The sequence below is a fragment of the Phocoena phocoena genome, chromosome 11, assembly GCF_963924675.1.
Source record: "Phocoena phocoena chromosome 11, mPhoPho1.1, whole genome shotgun sequence".
Taxonomy (NCBI): Eukaryota; Metazoa; Chordata; class Mammalia; order Artiodactyla; family Phocoenidae; genus Phocoena; species Phocoena phocoena.
The window spans coordinates 44,816,550-44,833,455 of NC_089229.1; the positions used below are offsets into that span (position 1 = coordinate 44,816,550).

At 36.1% G+C, this 16,906-nt stretch overlaps 1 protein-coding gene across 1 annotated transcript in view; it reads right to left on the reverse strand.

Moving 5' to 3' along the window:
• Window positions 1-16,906, reverse strand: part of TRHDE (thyrotropin releasing hormone degrading enzyme) — a 390,487-nt gene that overhangs the window by 87,720 nt on the left and 285,861 nt on the right. Inside the window, exons 8-9 of the mRNA XM_065887537.1 lie at window positions 3,068-3,133; window positions 2,229-2,416 (exon numbers count right to left, since the gene is read on the reverse strand). Of these exons, the coding sequence (XP_065743609.1) occupies window positions 2,229-2,416; window positions 3,068-3,133 (254 nt within the window). The remainder of the gene's footprint in view (window positions 1-2,228; window positions 2,417-3,067; window positions 3,134-16,906) is intronic.

The following is a 16,906-nucleotide window of genomic DNA, read 5'->3' on the forward strand; positions in this document are numbered from 1 at the left end:
GATGCCATGAAAAATGGTTCCAAGGTTGCTATCATCGGACCCAAAACAAAAGGAGATAAATGTAATTCTCTGTAGCACAGGACTCCAAGAAGCTCCATATGTATAGGAGACATTACTGAACATTACAATGTATTAACTTTATAAAGAAAAAAAAGCTACACAAATTCACAATTTCCCAAATACCAAAATTCTAGCAAATATTTTACTCAATTTCACATATCAACTAACTTTATGCAATTATTATATAAAGATCTTTCCTTTCTATGCTATAATATAGCTACCACATATGAAAAATATGATTACTATATACATTAAAAATGTTCTAGGCATGTTGTAGTGATATTCCAGTGTCCTCTACAAAATTGAAGACAAAGAATTGATTATACAGTCACAGAAAATATCCACAATTCATGGGTTTCCTGGCGTAAATGGGCACTATGTTTTACTGCATTAACTATTTGCAGTATATGATAAAGATCTAAGAAGGTTACAGACAAAGGGCAGATAGAATTGGTATTGAAGCTTTGACCGCAATGTTATAGTGAATTAAATTATCAATAATATAAAACTGAATACTAAAATTTCAACTACAAACTTTATTATTTCAAAATAGATATAAAATAAATTTTGAGACTGATGGGATGCCATGCATTATCTCACTCAATATTTTCTACGCCAAGTTCTCAGCGTTCAAAACCATTCATATGATTTTATAACTGCAGCAAAAGTAAAGCCCTGTAAAAGCTTTGTATAGGTATATATACCTATACAGCCTGGGAGAAAGTCTTCCTTTGAAGAGTCAGACTTGCAGCCGATACATCTGGCTCATATTATAGGTTGACAGAGTATTTTTGTTCAAAATTTGTTCTGTCATCTGCATGTCCTTTATGTTTTCCTGCATCAGTGATGCTTGTGTAAGAACGATCATTCTCAAAGGCAAGGCCTGAATCTCTCTAACTTTGCCACAGTCAAGTAGTTTTTATGTACTTCCCGACAAGGCCAGGGTTGATGCCTAACCAGGTTTCACCTGGGGCCAGACGGTGGTTGACCAGAAGCAGTGTTTGGCAGCTGTGAGGAATCCAGGCTGGGTGAAGGGTTGACCCAGTCAGATCCTGACAGTGTGGCAGGATAATACCCTGTATTCCACAGGTGCAAACAGTTAGATTACAAGGGCAGTCTGCTGAAGGACAGTGTATATAATGAGCAGGAGACTTAAGACAATACTTTCTTAAGTGGGTTCCCAATTTAGCCACCAGAAAACATTCATGAATTTCTCAGTCACTTCTACCTGGACCCTGTCTTAGAGATAACAAAGAAAGCTTAATGCATGTTTCACATATCCTAGATACTGATGGATGATAAAATCAGATTCCTAATATTCCAAATGGGAGACAGCATGACCAGTCTAATCCCAACACCTCATTTTATTTATTAATTTTGACCTCCAACCCTCCCTGTCCCGTTCCCAACCTCTTATCCGGATATCTTAGAAAAAAATGAAATGAAATGATTTAAGTTCTATCTTTCCTTGGCTCAGCTTTAATAAAGCACAAACGAGTGGGAAAACATGAACTAGAAAAGAATCACTACAGGCTGAATTTTCAGTAATTAAATAAGAATTTCAAATGAAAGTTAAAGTAACAACAAGTCAAATTCTGTGTATGTTGTGTTAATGGTTTTTAAACACTAAAAGTGAGGGAAGAGAATGTATTTTGATACTAAGTGGCATTGATCCTTAGACCATTTTAAATGGATCTAGTTTGAGTTCCTCTGGCTCAGACACTATTTAGTCTGGTTGTGGGTTTTTGTTTAACTAGTCTTTCTGGATTGTTAGTTTCTGTTCTTGTCTATTCTACAAATCTTGGTTTTCTCAATACCATTTAATCCACTTCAAAGTATTTTAACTTTCTTAAATTTGATTCAACAAACATTTACAGGGAAAAGTAAAAAAAAAAATCACACATTATTGTGTTAAATGACCATGATAATTTAAATCCTGTCTTCTTAAACAAAATAACTTTAGCATGCTGCCACCCTGATAGTTAAAATATCTGGAAATGGGAGTAAAAGAGGGTTCAAAATGAAAATACCATATGTAAATAAAGAAATGAAAACTATATTTCGAGTACTTTTCATAATTCTGTTATCAATTCTTTTTAAAATGTTAAAATGCAAAGTGAAACATAAAAAACAAAAGCAATTTTTTCACATAAACAACAGAGTTGTACCTGTTATTTTGAGGTTCATGTGCTTTAGTTTTAGCACTGATGTCATAAATAAAATGTTGCTGGGTAATTAGTATTCTATTTTCTGCTGTTGTATTTCCCAAGATGGTGATAACAGGATAACCCATCTGGAGTGTCCACTGATCCATTACTTCTTGTATATTTACGTACTTTCCATTCCTTCTTAAAGCCTTTATAACCAAAATTGTATAAATTAATTTTATAAACATAAACTATAAACATAATTAACATTAAACCATTTTCATGTTTACGATTTACTTATGAAAACATTTAAAATCGGTGAAACTAATATAATGTATTAGTAAAATTAATTTTCTAGCCTTAGCTTAAGCTTCATGAATATATATATATATACACATAGAAATAAAAACTTTATTAACATTAAAGTTTTTACCTAATGGAAGATGAAATATATTTTATTGTTAAAGCAAGTACTTACTTGCAGCATCTTTAAGCATCCCCAGTATGTCTAGTATTAAACTTAAATACTTGCTATTCACTTACAGAGAAAAAGTTCTTTACCATCTATATTTCACTCAAACATGAATATCTGACACCCTATTAAAATTATATTTCAGAAGTATTATCATGTTTGAAAGTAGGCAAGGTATCTTTAACTACCATTGTAGCTGAATTAATTTTAAACCTCATTATCCTTATAATATAATACATCAAATATAAAACAAGAAAGCAATATCAAGAAAAGGGAAATATAAAAAGTAAAAACAAACCATCAGTGTCAATAAAAGTTATGAATGTTTTATAAACTCAATTCAAACATTCAAGAAGAGGCTTTGGCTTTCAAGCTTCCTATACTTTACCTCTGATAGTGTATTCCAGAGATCATTTCTGGCTGCATTGCCATACTTATGAATAGTTAAGTAATCCTACAAAGAATATAAAATTGTAATTACAATTCAAAGGCTAAGCAATTTCCAGCAAACACATTTATTTCTCAATTCGGTTAACCATTTCCATTTGTTGGAACTGCCTTAACACAAGATAAAGACGTGCAAATAAGGTGAAGAATCTCATTTTAAAATATTCCAAAGAGACTGAACTACAGCATATTTCTTAATTAAATCATCAAACAATACTAATCTCTTAAAATTTATTTTCATAGCCATAATCACTTCTTATGGATTTCCAGGGTCAAAGATCTTCCTCTAATTTAGCAAGTCAAACTCAGGGAATTTTGAAAAAACTACCTCTGCAATGAAATATTTAGGGGAAACTTTCTCATCAGGCTTTCATGTTGAAGTGTTGAAAAAAATATCTTGTTTTATGGAAAAAGGAAAAAAACAACCTGACTGATATATACTGATGTGAAGAGGGATTGTTTTGCCAAAAAGGTGATGACTATCTCCACAACTTGTCCAGTTCCCTGTCTCTCTGCAAAGGACAGGCTGCCTAATACAAAAATGATATATACATATTTCCATGAGTTTGAAACACATATTAATATTTAATAAGAAAAGGTCAACCCTAAGTTTATTTAATATGTTTGAGCTTAGGACTTCACATTTCTCATTTTCAATCATTAGTAGTTTAATGTACACACTTTCTGATTCATGTCTGTTCCCTTCTAAGAAACATGGTTTATGTCACTGTGAATGTGTTATTTAGTTGTGGCTACTTGGCATTTTTTTTTTCTGATTCCAAAGTGGAAAACTCAATAGAAAACAGTGTTTTATATTATGAAACAGTGTCCCCTCCTTCATCTGAAATTCCATTATCTCTGCAACACCTAGGTAGTAGACAAAATCTTAACTTACATCATAGTACTAAAACTGGAAAAATTTTGCTGACTCCTTTCAGTACTTTATGTAGAGTGGAGTACTTTGGGGATAATTAAAGTTGGGGAAGCAAATTTTCTGAAATACAAATTGTAGCACCTGTGACAGATTCAGCTTTCTTGGTAACTCACAGCACAGCAAATGGCAACTCCCACTTAATCAGACAGCTAGAGATGCAGTACTCAACACTAACTTAGCAACCACAAATTCATCATCGTCATCAGGTGTTAGGAATAACTTTACTGGAAAAATACAAGCCTGAATGACCAATCTGAATCCTAACCTTGGCTTTGAACATGCCACATGAGGCATTTCCAATTAGAACTCAAGGACCAGGATTTAAATCAGCTATTTCAGATTTAGTTGTCAGAATTATTTTCTATGCTTGTTTATCACTTAAGTGAATAAATTTGGGGAAAACAGGAATTAGGAAACATAAATTTTATTTTAAATAAATAATAATAATGCCATAATACTAAAGTTTTAACATTAGAACTATTTATTAGTGGATTCTATTTATGTATAGTGCTGCTAGGATAATCCAAAAGAGGGAACAAGGGAATACTACATAGACCTTGAAAGGTCCAATACATAACTACAGGTTTCTCTTCACACACAGATCATAAAAATCCAACGGTTCATGATATGAGTTGACCTTGGCCCGATACTGATCATCAACTTGAGCTCTTGGTTCCCTCCCCAATTCAGAATAAAGTTCAAATTTACATATCAAGCAGGCTGAAATGGCAATTATCCAAGTTTAGGAAGGTGCTCCAACTTGTCTGCCTCAGTGTTCAGGGCAGATCGCATGCATTCTTGGACTCCCAGCAGCCCCAGTTTTCGGGTGTTACTGGAATCCTACATATGTCACTTCTTTTCTCTGTTATAAAACTCAAATGTTTTCCTTAGTTATTTTAACCTTCCTCTTGCACAAATATAGTCATATTTTGAATTGAGGAAATTTTGCTTTGTCTTTGTAGAATTACAAAACCACTTAAAAGAATAGTGAGTGTGGTTTTTTGATGATCAATCATTTATTTATTTGTCCATTCCACAAAATGTATGGTGCACTTTGCATGTGCCAGGCAGCTCACCAGGTGCTGGAGCAACAGTGGTGGAGAGAGTTTACTGAGAATAACTAGAAATACTGAGATGTGATTTGTGTAGGAAGGTTTCTGTGACGGAAACTGTGGAAGTCTTGGTACAATAACCACTTGATAAGATGAACCAAATATTTGGTATGAGATTGAATAAGAAGATTTTAAGTTCTGGTCAAACCTACAAGTCAATGAATATGGACATGGCTGGAGTTATGAACCTGAAATGAAAATTTATATTTATGTGTATGAAAGTCAATCAGCAGTAGATTTGACATAATATAAAGTAGAAGAATGATTTAATATTAACACTGGAAAGAGAACTGTGGGTTCTCTATACAGAGTATTTCAGAAACAGTAGAGTTGTTGAAAAGAGTAAAACAAAGATGACCACTAGAATATTCTTAAGGAACATAACCAACAATATAAACTGATTCAAAGTTAAAAGCAGGGACTTCCCTGGTGGCGCTGTGGTTAAGAATCGCCTGCCGATGCAGGGGACACGGGTTCAAGCCCTGGTCCGGGAACATCCCACATGCCGCGGAGCAACTAATCCAGTGCGCCACAACTACTGAGCCTGCATGCCACAACTACTAAAGCCTGCACACCTAGAGCCTGTGCTCCGCAACAAAAAAAGCTGCCGCAATAAGCCCACGCACCGCAACAGAGTAGTCCCTGCTCACCGTAATTAGAGAAAGCCTGCACGCAGCAACGAAGACCCAGTGCAGCCAAATAAATAAATAAATAAATTTATTTTTTAAAAAGTTAAAAGCATGTTAAGCAAAAGTATATTCTGATACATAAAGTGCAGGAGTGGGAGTCTGACTGTCTTTGTTCAAATCCATATTCCAACAGTCCCTAGTTGTATGATCTCTGGCAAATCACTTAACCTCTTCGTACCTGTCTTCACGTCTAGAAAATAAGGATAATAAAAGTACCTGCTGCATAGAATTTTTCTGAGAAATAAATGATTTAATATCTGTACAGTGTTAAAAAGCGAAGAGTGCTTAACACAGTAATGTCTATTCAATAGACAGTGGCTGCCATAATCTTATTAATCATTTCAGGTTACAGGTTGGAAAACTGAGTAACAAAAGCAAAAGCATCATTAATGATAATAATTAAAGAACATAGTACATGAAAACAATATTTGCCTCCCTTTTAGCACTAAGTTCCTTTATATTTTATTTCATTCAATCCCAAGATGACATTTATGAGTTAGATGTTATCATCAACACTTAATAAATCAAAACACTGGAACTCAGAGACTCCAGCCCATGTCCAAACCCCGTATCTGTGCACACAACTGCTGACCCAAATCCGGTATCTACGAGATGACACACAGGTGACTAAGAGTCATGTTCAAAGCTGAACTCATGTCCTCCCCTATATCAGCTCCTTTTGGGAGCCCTTCCCCAGGGATGACTCTTCCATCCACCTCAACCAAGGAGTCATCTTTGATGCCTTTCTCTCCCTTTCCACCACATTCAGGTAATGATCCACATCCTAAATAGCCCCCTAATATTCCCCCTTCCTTTTAGCTGTTTGACAGCCACTCTACAGTATTTTGCCCAGATGACTACTACTGCTACTACTTCTGCTTTGTCCCTTTCAAATCTAATCTCTTTCACGCAGTCATGCATGAATAATTTTCATCAAATATACATATGAATCCCTGCTGCCTTCAGAATATAGTCCAAACATACCTCAATGTAACTTAAAGGTGTCCCTCATAGTCTGGTCCCTCTGTACCTCTCCAATCTCATCCATTACTTTGTTGGCCCCCTGCCTCAACTTAACCATTTTCACCTTTCTTGCAGATGTCTAATGCTTATTTTCTCCCTTTTCTAGTTCCCTGCACAAGCAGTTCTCTACACACTCTTTTCTCCTTTGCCCATTTAAATTCAATTCAATCTCCAGGACTCAAGTTTGCATGTCCTTCGGGAATCCTTTCTTGCCCATTCTCACCCCCTTCCTAATTCTGAGTTAAGCACCCCTCTTATATTCTTACATGCTTCATCATATAAGAGCAATTATCACACTGTTATAATTGCCTGTTTACTAGTTTGACTGCCCACATAGTCTGTAAACTCCATGAGAGTGAGGACCCTGTGATTCCTGTTTACCACTATTTAACCAGCATCTATGTGCCCAGCCTGGTACCCAGTAGATGCTCAATATATTTGTGTGATTTCTGACTTTCCTTATGCAATATGCCTTTCTGCTGACAGCTGACAATGCAGTAAAGAGAGATTTCTTGTACCTATCATGTTCCCCCTAAATGTCATATTTAAGCACTAAATAATTTATTATTTCAGTGAGTATTTGTCGGATATATAACTTGCAATGATATATGCAACTGGCCCTGATGTCATCAAAAGATTGTAAACTATTGGGTATGAGACCGTTTTTTGTTTAACTTTCTTTGCTAACAAGTGACACGGTTCATAACATTTTATATATAAAAGTCAATGGGACTAATAAAGACAAGGGGAAAAGTAAAAAGTGAGCTGAGGAAGGAAAGCACTATTATCTTTTATGTGGAAATAATTATGGAATACTTGCTCTACTATTAACGAGCCCTTCAGCATGTTGAAACAGAGGATCAACCATATAAATGGTTTATTCCTCAGGACATGGAGGGACAGTTTGATAAAAATCAAAGAGGTATGGACTGGCTTGTATGTGTTCAGCCGCAAATAACAAAAAGTCCACCCTGGGATGACTTTTTTAATAACAAGATTTATTCTTTCCTACTATAAGAAGGTAAGATAGAGCCGCAGCTCTTTTCCTATGGAATTCTTTTGGCCCCATCTTTACCTAAGTTTTGGCTTTCTCCTCACATTTGGGGCTAGATGGCTGTAGCAATCCCACGCATTCAGAAGTAACATCACAGAGGAAAATATGGAATTTTTTCCTGAGAATCTCTGTTTAAGAATCAGAAAAACTCTCCCTCAAATCCTACATCAAACTCCCCACGTTTCCCGTTTAGCCGAATTCTATCATGTGCTCAAAACAAAATCTGTTAGTGAAATTTGGGGGGGTGGATTGCACAAGTCAGGACCCAGTCCTATGAAGTATATGATTATATAGATGAGGATGAGAATCCAATCAAAATCAAAATTTGGTTTATAAGAAAGAAGAGGAGACTAGCTTATGGGTAGACCACCAACAGTGTTTTCTCCAACGAGACAAGGGATGCAAGTCCAGGCCTCGGTGACCCTGGAAAGCAGGATCCTTTCTACTTGCAAGAATAGTCTGGGAAACGCCAGGTAAATCAAGCACTGATTTTTCTGACTATGTGACACGAAGTTTGAAGCAAGGGTTTAAAATGTTGTTCCTTTTTATTAAGAATAATTGTACCTCAAAATATTTGTACTGGGCACTTGTCATTCTTTTGGCTTTCTGGTATTTAAACACCACTTTTATATGAGGGTGATAACTCATCATGGAATCTTAGAGGAAAGTGAGGGCTCTCTCACTTGAAATGGAAGGGACAAAATTCTAAATCCTCTCCACTCTCCCTGTGAGCTAAAACATGGACACAAGTGGATACTTCATCCCAGGACTGTTAATCCTATAGGATCAATGCAAAGGAGCAGCAATCACTGAAATTACATTCCCTGTAATGGTGACACTGAGGGTCCAGATACAGCCATGCTAATGGCAGCAACGGAACCAGCCAGTACTATGACATGACCTTGGCTAGGTTTCTTAATTTCTGAGTCTCCGTTAGTTCCTGTTATCTGTTTTGTAAGCCTGATTCTCCACACTTCCCAATGATTTCAAGCACTGCCCTACACCCTTCCAAAAAATTCCTTTTTGCTTAATTTAGTCAGTTTCTTTCTGTTGCTTGCAACCCAAAATCCTGACTGGTACAACACTAATGGGTGATACAAAACAAAGATGTCTTACATTTTCTTGGTTTCCTCAGCAAGAAAAATAGAAACAATCTCTCAGGACTTACGCAAAACGTAAAACAAAGAACACCCAGTTCTATTTAGCAAATCAACTGGGCTTTTATATTATTAGGTATGGAGGGAAGAGGTGGATACTTTAAAAAAAAAAGAGGCAGATAAGAAGGTCGGAAAAAAAGATACGAAAGTTCCACAGAGAGGAGTGCACAGAGAGCGACAAGAATAAAAAATAAAACTCTGCAAAACTTGTGTCTTAAGCAAAGCTTCTAGAGCAGAGGCTTTTAAATTGGGAACCATAAGGTCTAGAATTAAGTATTTGTTAAGTGTGGGCATTATTAGGGTAAAGTGATCTTAAAGGGATCCACGGACAACGACAAAAGCAGATTAAAAGCTGCCAGATCACAGCAATGTCACACAAGTGTTGGATAAAACCCATCTGAAGCCTGGCCATGCATTTCAGAGGATGTTTCTACATTCCCTGACCTTGAGAAACAGAAGTAAAAGACTAAAACAGTGACAGATGACCAACTAAAACACAAGAAAGCTAGGCTATACGTCAAAATATTATTTTTGTTAATGCCTGAATACTGGTTGGAGATTATGAAATTAAGTAAAAACAAGTAGCCAAGTACTGAAAAAGCACTATGCAAAATAAAAGAATGTTTACATTTTAATTCTACTAGATAAGAACCAAGGATAAAAGGAATAAATAATTATTAAATTTTTATTATTAAATTATAACAAGTTTCCAAGGAGGAAATCCTGTAAAACAGAAACCATTACCAAACATTCTGAGGTACAGCAGTTTCTGACCACAGCATACAATAAAAAAGAGGTGGAATTCAGGAAGGAAAGTTGTTTTAATAGCTACGATGATAATAGTTGAAAAGTCAGTTATATCATTGCTTGCAGGCCATTTTGATTTTGATTTTTTTAATGTGTGTTTAACTTAAATTTACTTTCAGAAGTTGCTTACTTAGATATAGGAATATTCAGATATTTCCATAGGAACAAAAGGGCATTTCACATGTTTTAAAAACCCATTAACTCCACCTAATGAGTGTAAATTTTGTAAAATCAGTATAGTCTCTTAAAGGGCTGTGAAATATGCCAGAAAATTTTAAATCAAAACAACCTGCTAGCCCATGAAAGATTTTTTTGTCTGTTTGCCTGAAATTACAGACAATGGCGTATTCTCACTTCAGTTCTGTTCTCGCCTATCTTTTATTTAGCAATTATAGATCACACCATCAATGCCCCAACATGCAGCAGCATCACCAGAGGCGCGATATTGCCACTGTTGAATTTGTACTCCATCCCAGAACAACCTGACAGGGTCCTACACCTGTCAGCAAAATGGCGTGAATGTTAAGTCGATAGGGGTGTTCTGGGGTACTAAAATATCCCCACCTCTCACTTCTGCTGCTAGTTTGAAATATTACTGAGACATAAAATGAATCTATTGGTAAAACTGAAGTCTGTGGATTGCTTTTTCTGAATGCCCTGGTAAAGGGTTTGGACCACAGCAAGCTCACAAAACAGATAAAGTATATCCTGGCCGGTAAGAATATACTGCCTTTTGTAAATCAAGATACCCACTGACTGCAGGCCATGTACATGGAGTTCTCTCACTCAGCCCCCAGTGCTGGTCACTCGCTGAGAAGAAAATGAAACTCAGTTGAGAAAGAGGTAGTGTGCATATTCAGAAAAACTAAGAATTCAGGCCAATCCTTACCAGCCATGTGATCTTGGGTAAGACATCTATTTTCTCTAAACCTTAATTTCTTCAACTGGAAAAAGCAGATAATACAGCACTTACTTGAGAACAGTGTGCATAGAAAATGACATAAAACAAGCAAAGCACTTAGGAAGAAAAAAGCCTGCCACACAAAGAACCCAAGAAACTTTAGTTATTTTAAGATCAAGCTCAAGGGAAAAAAGTCTAGAGTCAACATCTTCTCTTCAACCCTACCTCCAAGAGAAGTCAAAATGTTCTGGAGGCCCAAGGAGATTAAGTGGACTAACTTGTAGGAGGAAAGTGCCCAGAGGACATTTTTTTTTAATTTTAAAAAGTAAAATTGCAAGAAAAAAAATTGAGATCAAAGCTTCTTTAGACTCGAGAAAAGCTTAGAAACCTTCCCTTATCCAAGTCTGGAGAAAGAAAGAGACCGTGAGGTCTAGAACTCTGTTTTTCGCAGAGGTCTACTGAGGTGACAAGACCACTAATGGGGGGAGGGGCCCATGAAATGGGGGCACTAGTTAGGTTCCTCAGCACAAAATAGCCATACCTAAGGGAGCACTAAAGCAGCAAAGACACTAACCTCCAGGTGACCAGAAAGGCTCGGCTTGGGCAAGATACATACCGAACATTCGAGCAGCATGCACTATCTCACTTCTTTCCTGAAACTAATACGACTGACTATCAGTGTGGATGAGAACAGACGGTTCTTCGTTGTATGTTCTGGCCTGATAAAGTTCCCTGGAACATTCTCCTATTAATGGGCATGACATAAGGGGAATTCCATAAGGACAGATTAAATTTCCCATATGCTCAGAAGCATGGGGGATTTCTTTTATTCAGTGTTAAAATAATACACACTTACTAATATGTTATTTACTGTTAACATTATTAATGGCAGGTATTTGTCTATCAGATCCTTCCTGTTTTTGTTTCCCTGGTTATCCAGCTTCTATTTCATAGTTTATCTTAATTCCTAACAAACAGCCTCATCTCCTTTGCAGCTCTTTTTCAATTAGGCTAGCTGGCAAATATCCCATTCCTGGATAAATTCAAATATTTGCCTTCTTCAAACCTGTACCCATACAGCTGAGCATCACAGGAAAAAATAAGGCAATTGAGCAGTTGTGCTTTCCTCTTTTTTTTAATAAAAACTGGTTCACAGTATGTATGTATGTATGTATGTACTTATTTATTTATTTATGGTTGCATTGGGTCTTCGTTGCTGCCCACAGGCATTCTCTACTTGCGGCGAGCTGAGGCTACTCTTCGTTGCAGGGCGTGGGCTTCTTATTGCAATTGCTTCTCTTGCTACTGAGCACAGGCTCTGTAGTTGTGGCGCACGGGCTTAGTTGCTCCGCGGCATGTGGGATCTTCTGGGACCAGGGCTCGAACCCGTGTCCCCTGCATTGGCAGGCAGATTCTTAACCACTGCACCACCAGGAAAGCCCCTGTGCTTTCTTATAAATTCATAAGCACCAAACTCAAATAGGCACTCAATAAAACCAGGAAGCCGTGCCTTCCTATTCTTCCCAATCCTTAATCTTCAAATCCGTCTACTGGGCAGCATTACCTCACTTTCAGCTATTGACCTTGCCTCAGATAACACTAAAAACATAGAATTTGGAATTCCCTGGCGGTCTAGTGGTGTTTTCACTGTCGTGGCCTCAGGTTTGATCCCTGGTAAGGGAACTAAGATTCCCACAAGCCTCAAAGTGTGGCATAAATAAATAAACAATTAATTTTTTAAAAAGAATTCATCAGAAAATGAACTCCTTTATTTTCCAATTGCCAAATTTACTGGAAGGGTCTCTCCTATCAAAGACCAGTCTTTTTACTGTCTCAAGAACCAAAATCCCAGTTGTCTCTTTCTTCTGCAACATTATCAAACTCTTCTGTCCTGACTCCTTCTCTACCAGTCTAAAATGAGTACAACTGTCTCCCATCTTTGAAAAACAAAACAGAAACTTTCCTTAGCCCTTATCCTCCTCTATCTACCTACCCTGTTTTTCTGATCTCCTTCCTTGGCAAATTTAAAAAATTTTATCCTACATACACTATCTCTACTTAGGTATTTCCCATCCTCTCTTTTCTTTTTGGATTAATTTTTATTGGGGTATAGTTGCTTTGCAATGTGTTAGTTTCTACTGTACAGCAAAATGAATCAGCTATACATATACATATACCCACTCCTTTTTGGATTTCCTTCCCATTTAGGTCCCCACAGAGTTACCTGAGCTATACATTATGTTCTCATTAGTTATCTATTTTATACATAGTATCAATAGTGTATTTGTGTCAATCCCAGTCTCCCAATTCCTCCAGACTCCCTCTTCCCCCTTGGTATCCATACATTTGTTCTCTACATCTATGTCTCTATTTCTGCTTTGCAAATAAGATCATCTATACCATTTTTCTAGATTCCACATATATGCATTAATATACATTTGTTTTTCTCTTTCTGACTTACTTCACTCTGTATGACACTCTTTAACCTATTCCACTAAAGTCATTAAGCTGCAAACTGCCAAAAGGAACACTTTTTAGTCTTTATTCTGCTCTACCCCTTGGCTGCATTTAACCTCCTTGGTCACTTTCTTTTTATTGAAATAGGCTTTTTTCTTGACACGAGTAACACCATACCCTTGGCGTTCTGCCTGCCTCTCTATTTATTCCACCTCAGCCTCTTTTACCAGCCCCCTCCTCTTCCTTCAACCTCCAACTGCTACAGCCCTTCAGGGCTTGGTCTCAGGCCTTCAACCCAGAAACTGCAGAATCATTCCTAGGTACTTTTTCTTCCTCATCTCTCAACTACCATACTCTTCACCCAATCTATCCCAAGGTCCATTTCATTCTCCCTTCAAAAAACATTTTGAATCCATCCATGTCTCTGTACATCTACTAACTATTTAAGCCTCTATCATCTCTCACCTGAATATTAAAATATCTTCCTAATTTTATTACCTGATTCCTCCTCTCTTGGTATGCTGATTGCTCCAATCCCAATGTATTATTACAATTAGTCAGATAACTATTTTAAATATAAATAGAGCCATGTTACATCCCAGTTTTAAAACTGTTGAATAGCCTCCCACTGCACTCAGAATAAAACCCAACCCTCTTGAGCACAGTGCACTTTGGCATCCGACAATTAGCTCCTGCCCTCATCTCCCCCCTCATCTCTTGCCCCTACTAACGGTGCTCATCTATGCTAGTTTCTTTATTTTCCTTGAAAATGCTCAGTTCCTTCCCTCAGCCCTTTGCACAAGCCCTTCCACCTTTCTGGAATGATCTCCCCAGACCCCCACCTCTTTCTCATCCTTCAGAACTGAAGACACATGCCTTCTCCCCAAGAAGGATTTTCTAAACACCTAACCTAAAGTTACCTGACCCACCCATCCATATGTTATCACACAACATCCGATTTTTTTCCTGCCTAGCATTTATCACACTTAGTAAATAGGCCTGTATTTGCTTTTTTCCTTTTTAGCATCAATCCTATCCAGTGGTATGATTCATGAGATCAGGGGACATATCTGCTGTGTGCAGCATGCCCTGAATGCTTGGTATTTATCATAGTATCTAACACTGAGTGGCTATGTAATAAATATGTGTGGAATAAATGAATAACTGAACATATCTGATGGGTGAACAACATGGATATAAAACTAAAGAGAGCTGATGCAGCAATAGAAATCACAATTTTGGTTTATTAGCACAAAGCACTAAGAAAAGTTTTTAATACTAAAATGAGTTATTGCTCTTAAGGGGGGAAAATGATCTGTAACATAATCATAGAGAGAGATCTTGAGCAGAAGAGAAAAGATGAATACGAGAGACTGACTGCAAAAGGAAATGAGATGCAGGATGACAAATGGATATCCCCATTTCTTTGTGTGTCATACTAACACAGAGCCTTCTCTTCCACAGACAGAAACACAAAGGTAGATCAACATGGAATTCTGACTAACACAGAGCCTTCTCTTCCATAGACAGAAACACAAAGGTAGATCAACATGGAATTCTGACTAACACAGAGCCTTCTCTTCCATAGACAGAAACACAAAGGTAGATCAACATGGAATTTTGACTAACACAGAGCCTTCTCTTCCACAGACAGAAACACAAAGGTAGATCAACATGGAATTTTGAATACATTTGAACCTTTTGTAAGATAGGTTCTAAATACATAACTTAGGATAGGTCTTTATAGCACTCCTCTTAAGCCACTAATTTATAACATATGGTTTTTCAGAACGATAATTTTGACATTTAGATATGATAGGGAAAAGAAGTTGCATAAATGTTATGGTTCATTATTTTTATAACTAGTGAATATTTATAAATAGTTATGTTATAAAAAAGTAGAACTTTAGTTTTTTAAACAGATAAACACATGGATAAATATGTCATAAAAAAGTAAGTGATAAGAGTGAAATGCAAGAGAATATATGGAAGTTTTCAACCTCAATTGTGATAAAAATATATACACTGAAATAGCAATTTTTTACTTATTAAATTAGTAAGAAATTTATTTTGAAAATAAGACACAATGTTGTTTGCTTAGTGTATTATAAAAAGAGAACTTTCAAACTTTATTTCTACCATTATATATTGGCTTAATATTTCAGAAGAAAAATTGATAATATGCTTCGAGAAATATAAATGAAAAGACAATCAAAATATAATGGGAAAATCTATAATTTAAAAATTGTTACAGTGTTATTTAACAAAAATTGGAAAGCAATCTAAATGTTTGCCAACAAGGAAAAAGCTAAAAATATGATGTACATCTATGCCATAATACTAGTATTAAACTATATACTAGAACCACCAAGCACTTATGAAAATGTGAGTAAAAAAGAAAAAGAACCTTCCCAACCTAGAAGGTTTCTTTAGCATCAAAACTTTCAACATTGCCAAATATATACTTCTAGGCTATTACATGAACATTCTGAAATGAGAACATAAAATAAGAGAAAAAATAAATTTAAAAAGGAAACGAAAGAAAACTGCTGATGCAAGAGCTAAGTAGGTTAGAGAAAAATGCCTCTAAGGCAAGTTTATTGTGCCTCTGAACTAGCAATCTAACCGAATGGTAACGTTTACAAGGAGGGAGAGAGTGTTTGCAGATAGGTATACATACCCCAGTGTGTGCAAGTCACTGATCTGTACGCATTTACACACATACCAATATACGAATATGTCACCCACTAGCCAAATGCGTCAAATCATTTCACAAATACATTTTAAAGATATCAAAAACATCATTTTATAGTATCAACCCTATGAGTTAAAATGAATAACATATCTTGAGCTCTTAACTAACAGGCAAAAGAAAACCAGTAAGAATAAGTTTCTAAAGCCTCCCGTCAAGCTGGGTAAATGCTTGTGGGATGAACAAATAGAGATATATGTCATTACTAATGAAGGCTTTTTAGTTAATGCTATATAGTCACAGTAGTCAACTAACAACATTTAATTCAAAGGCAAAATGATAAGGATTCAATCACTAGCTGTATACAAACAAATTCACTGAAATTGAGGAATAGAAGTTATTTTCTCTGACTGAGAAATACGAATAGCTATTGCTATTTAATTTTTTAAAGTACTTGATTTTTATTAGAGATAGTATTCTTGATTCTCAAATCCATGGAATCTTTCCTTAAAATTAATATTTTTCTCTATAGCGTAGTCATTAATTTTAGCTTTGTAGTTGGTCTTTAATAAGTTAAATGTTAATTAGGTCAAATCCAATGACTAAACATCATCAATGATAGTATTATTATCACATGGTATTGACTGATCACAAGAAATTATTATGATGAGTTAACTTTTCTACCTATACCATACCTAAAACTGCACAGTGATTTAAGTGAAACACGGAGAAATTGAACAAAACCTATCTATGGTCATTTAATTTTAGATTAAGCATGATTCAGCTCCCATCTGGATAAAAGCACAATACAATCTCTTCAGAAAGGAAATTAACTTTGACACATGGTCTCTGTTCCTGTGTTATTTTCTGACTTTTCATTTATCTAAAAACCTACATGCAAGGGAGCAAACACTCTTTCACAAACATAAGCTTGCAGTTTTCAAATAAAAATCC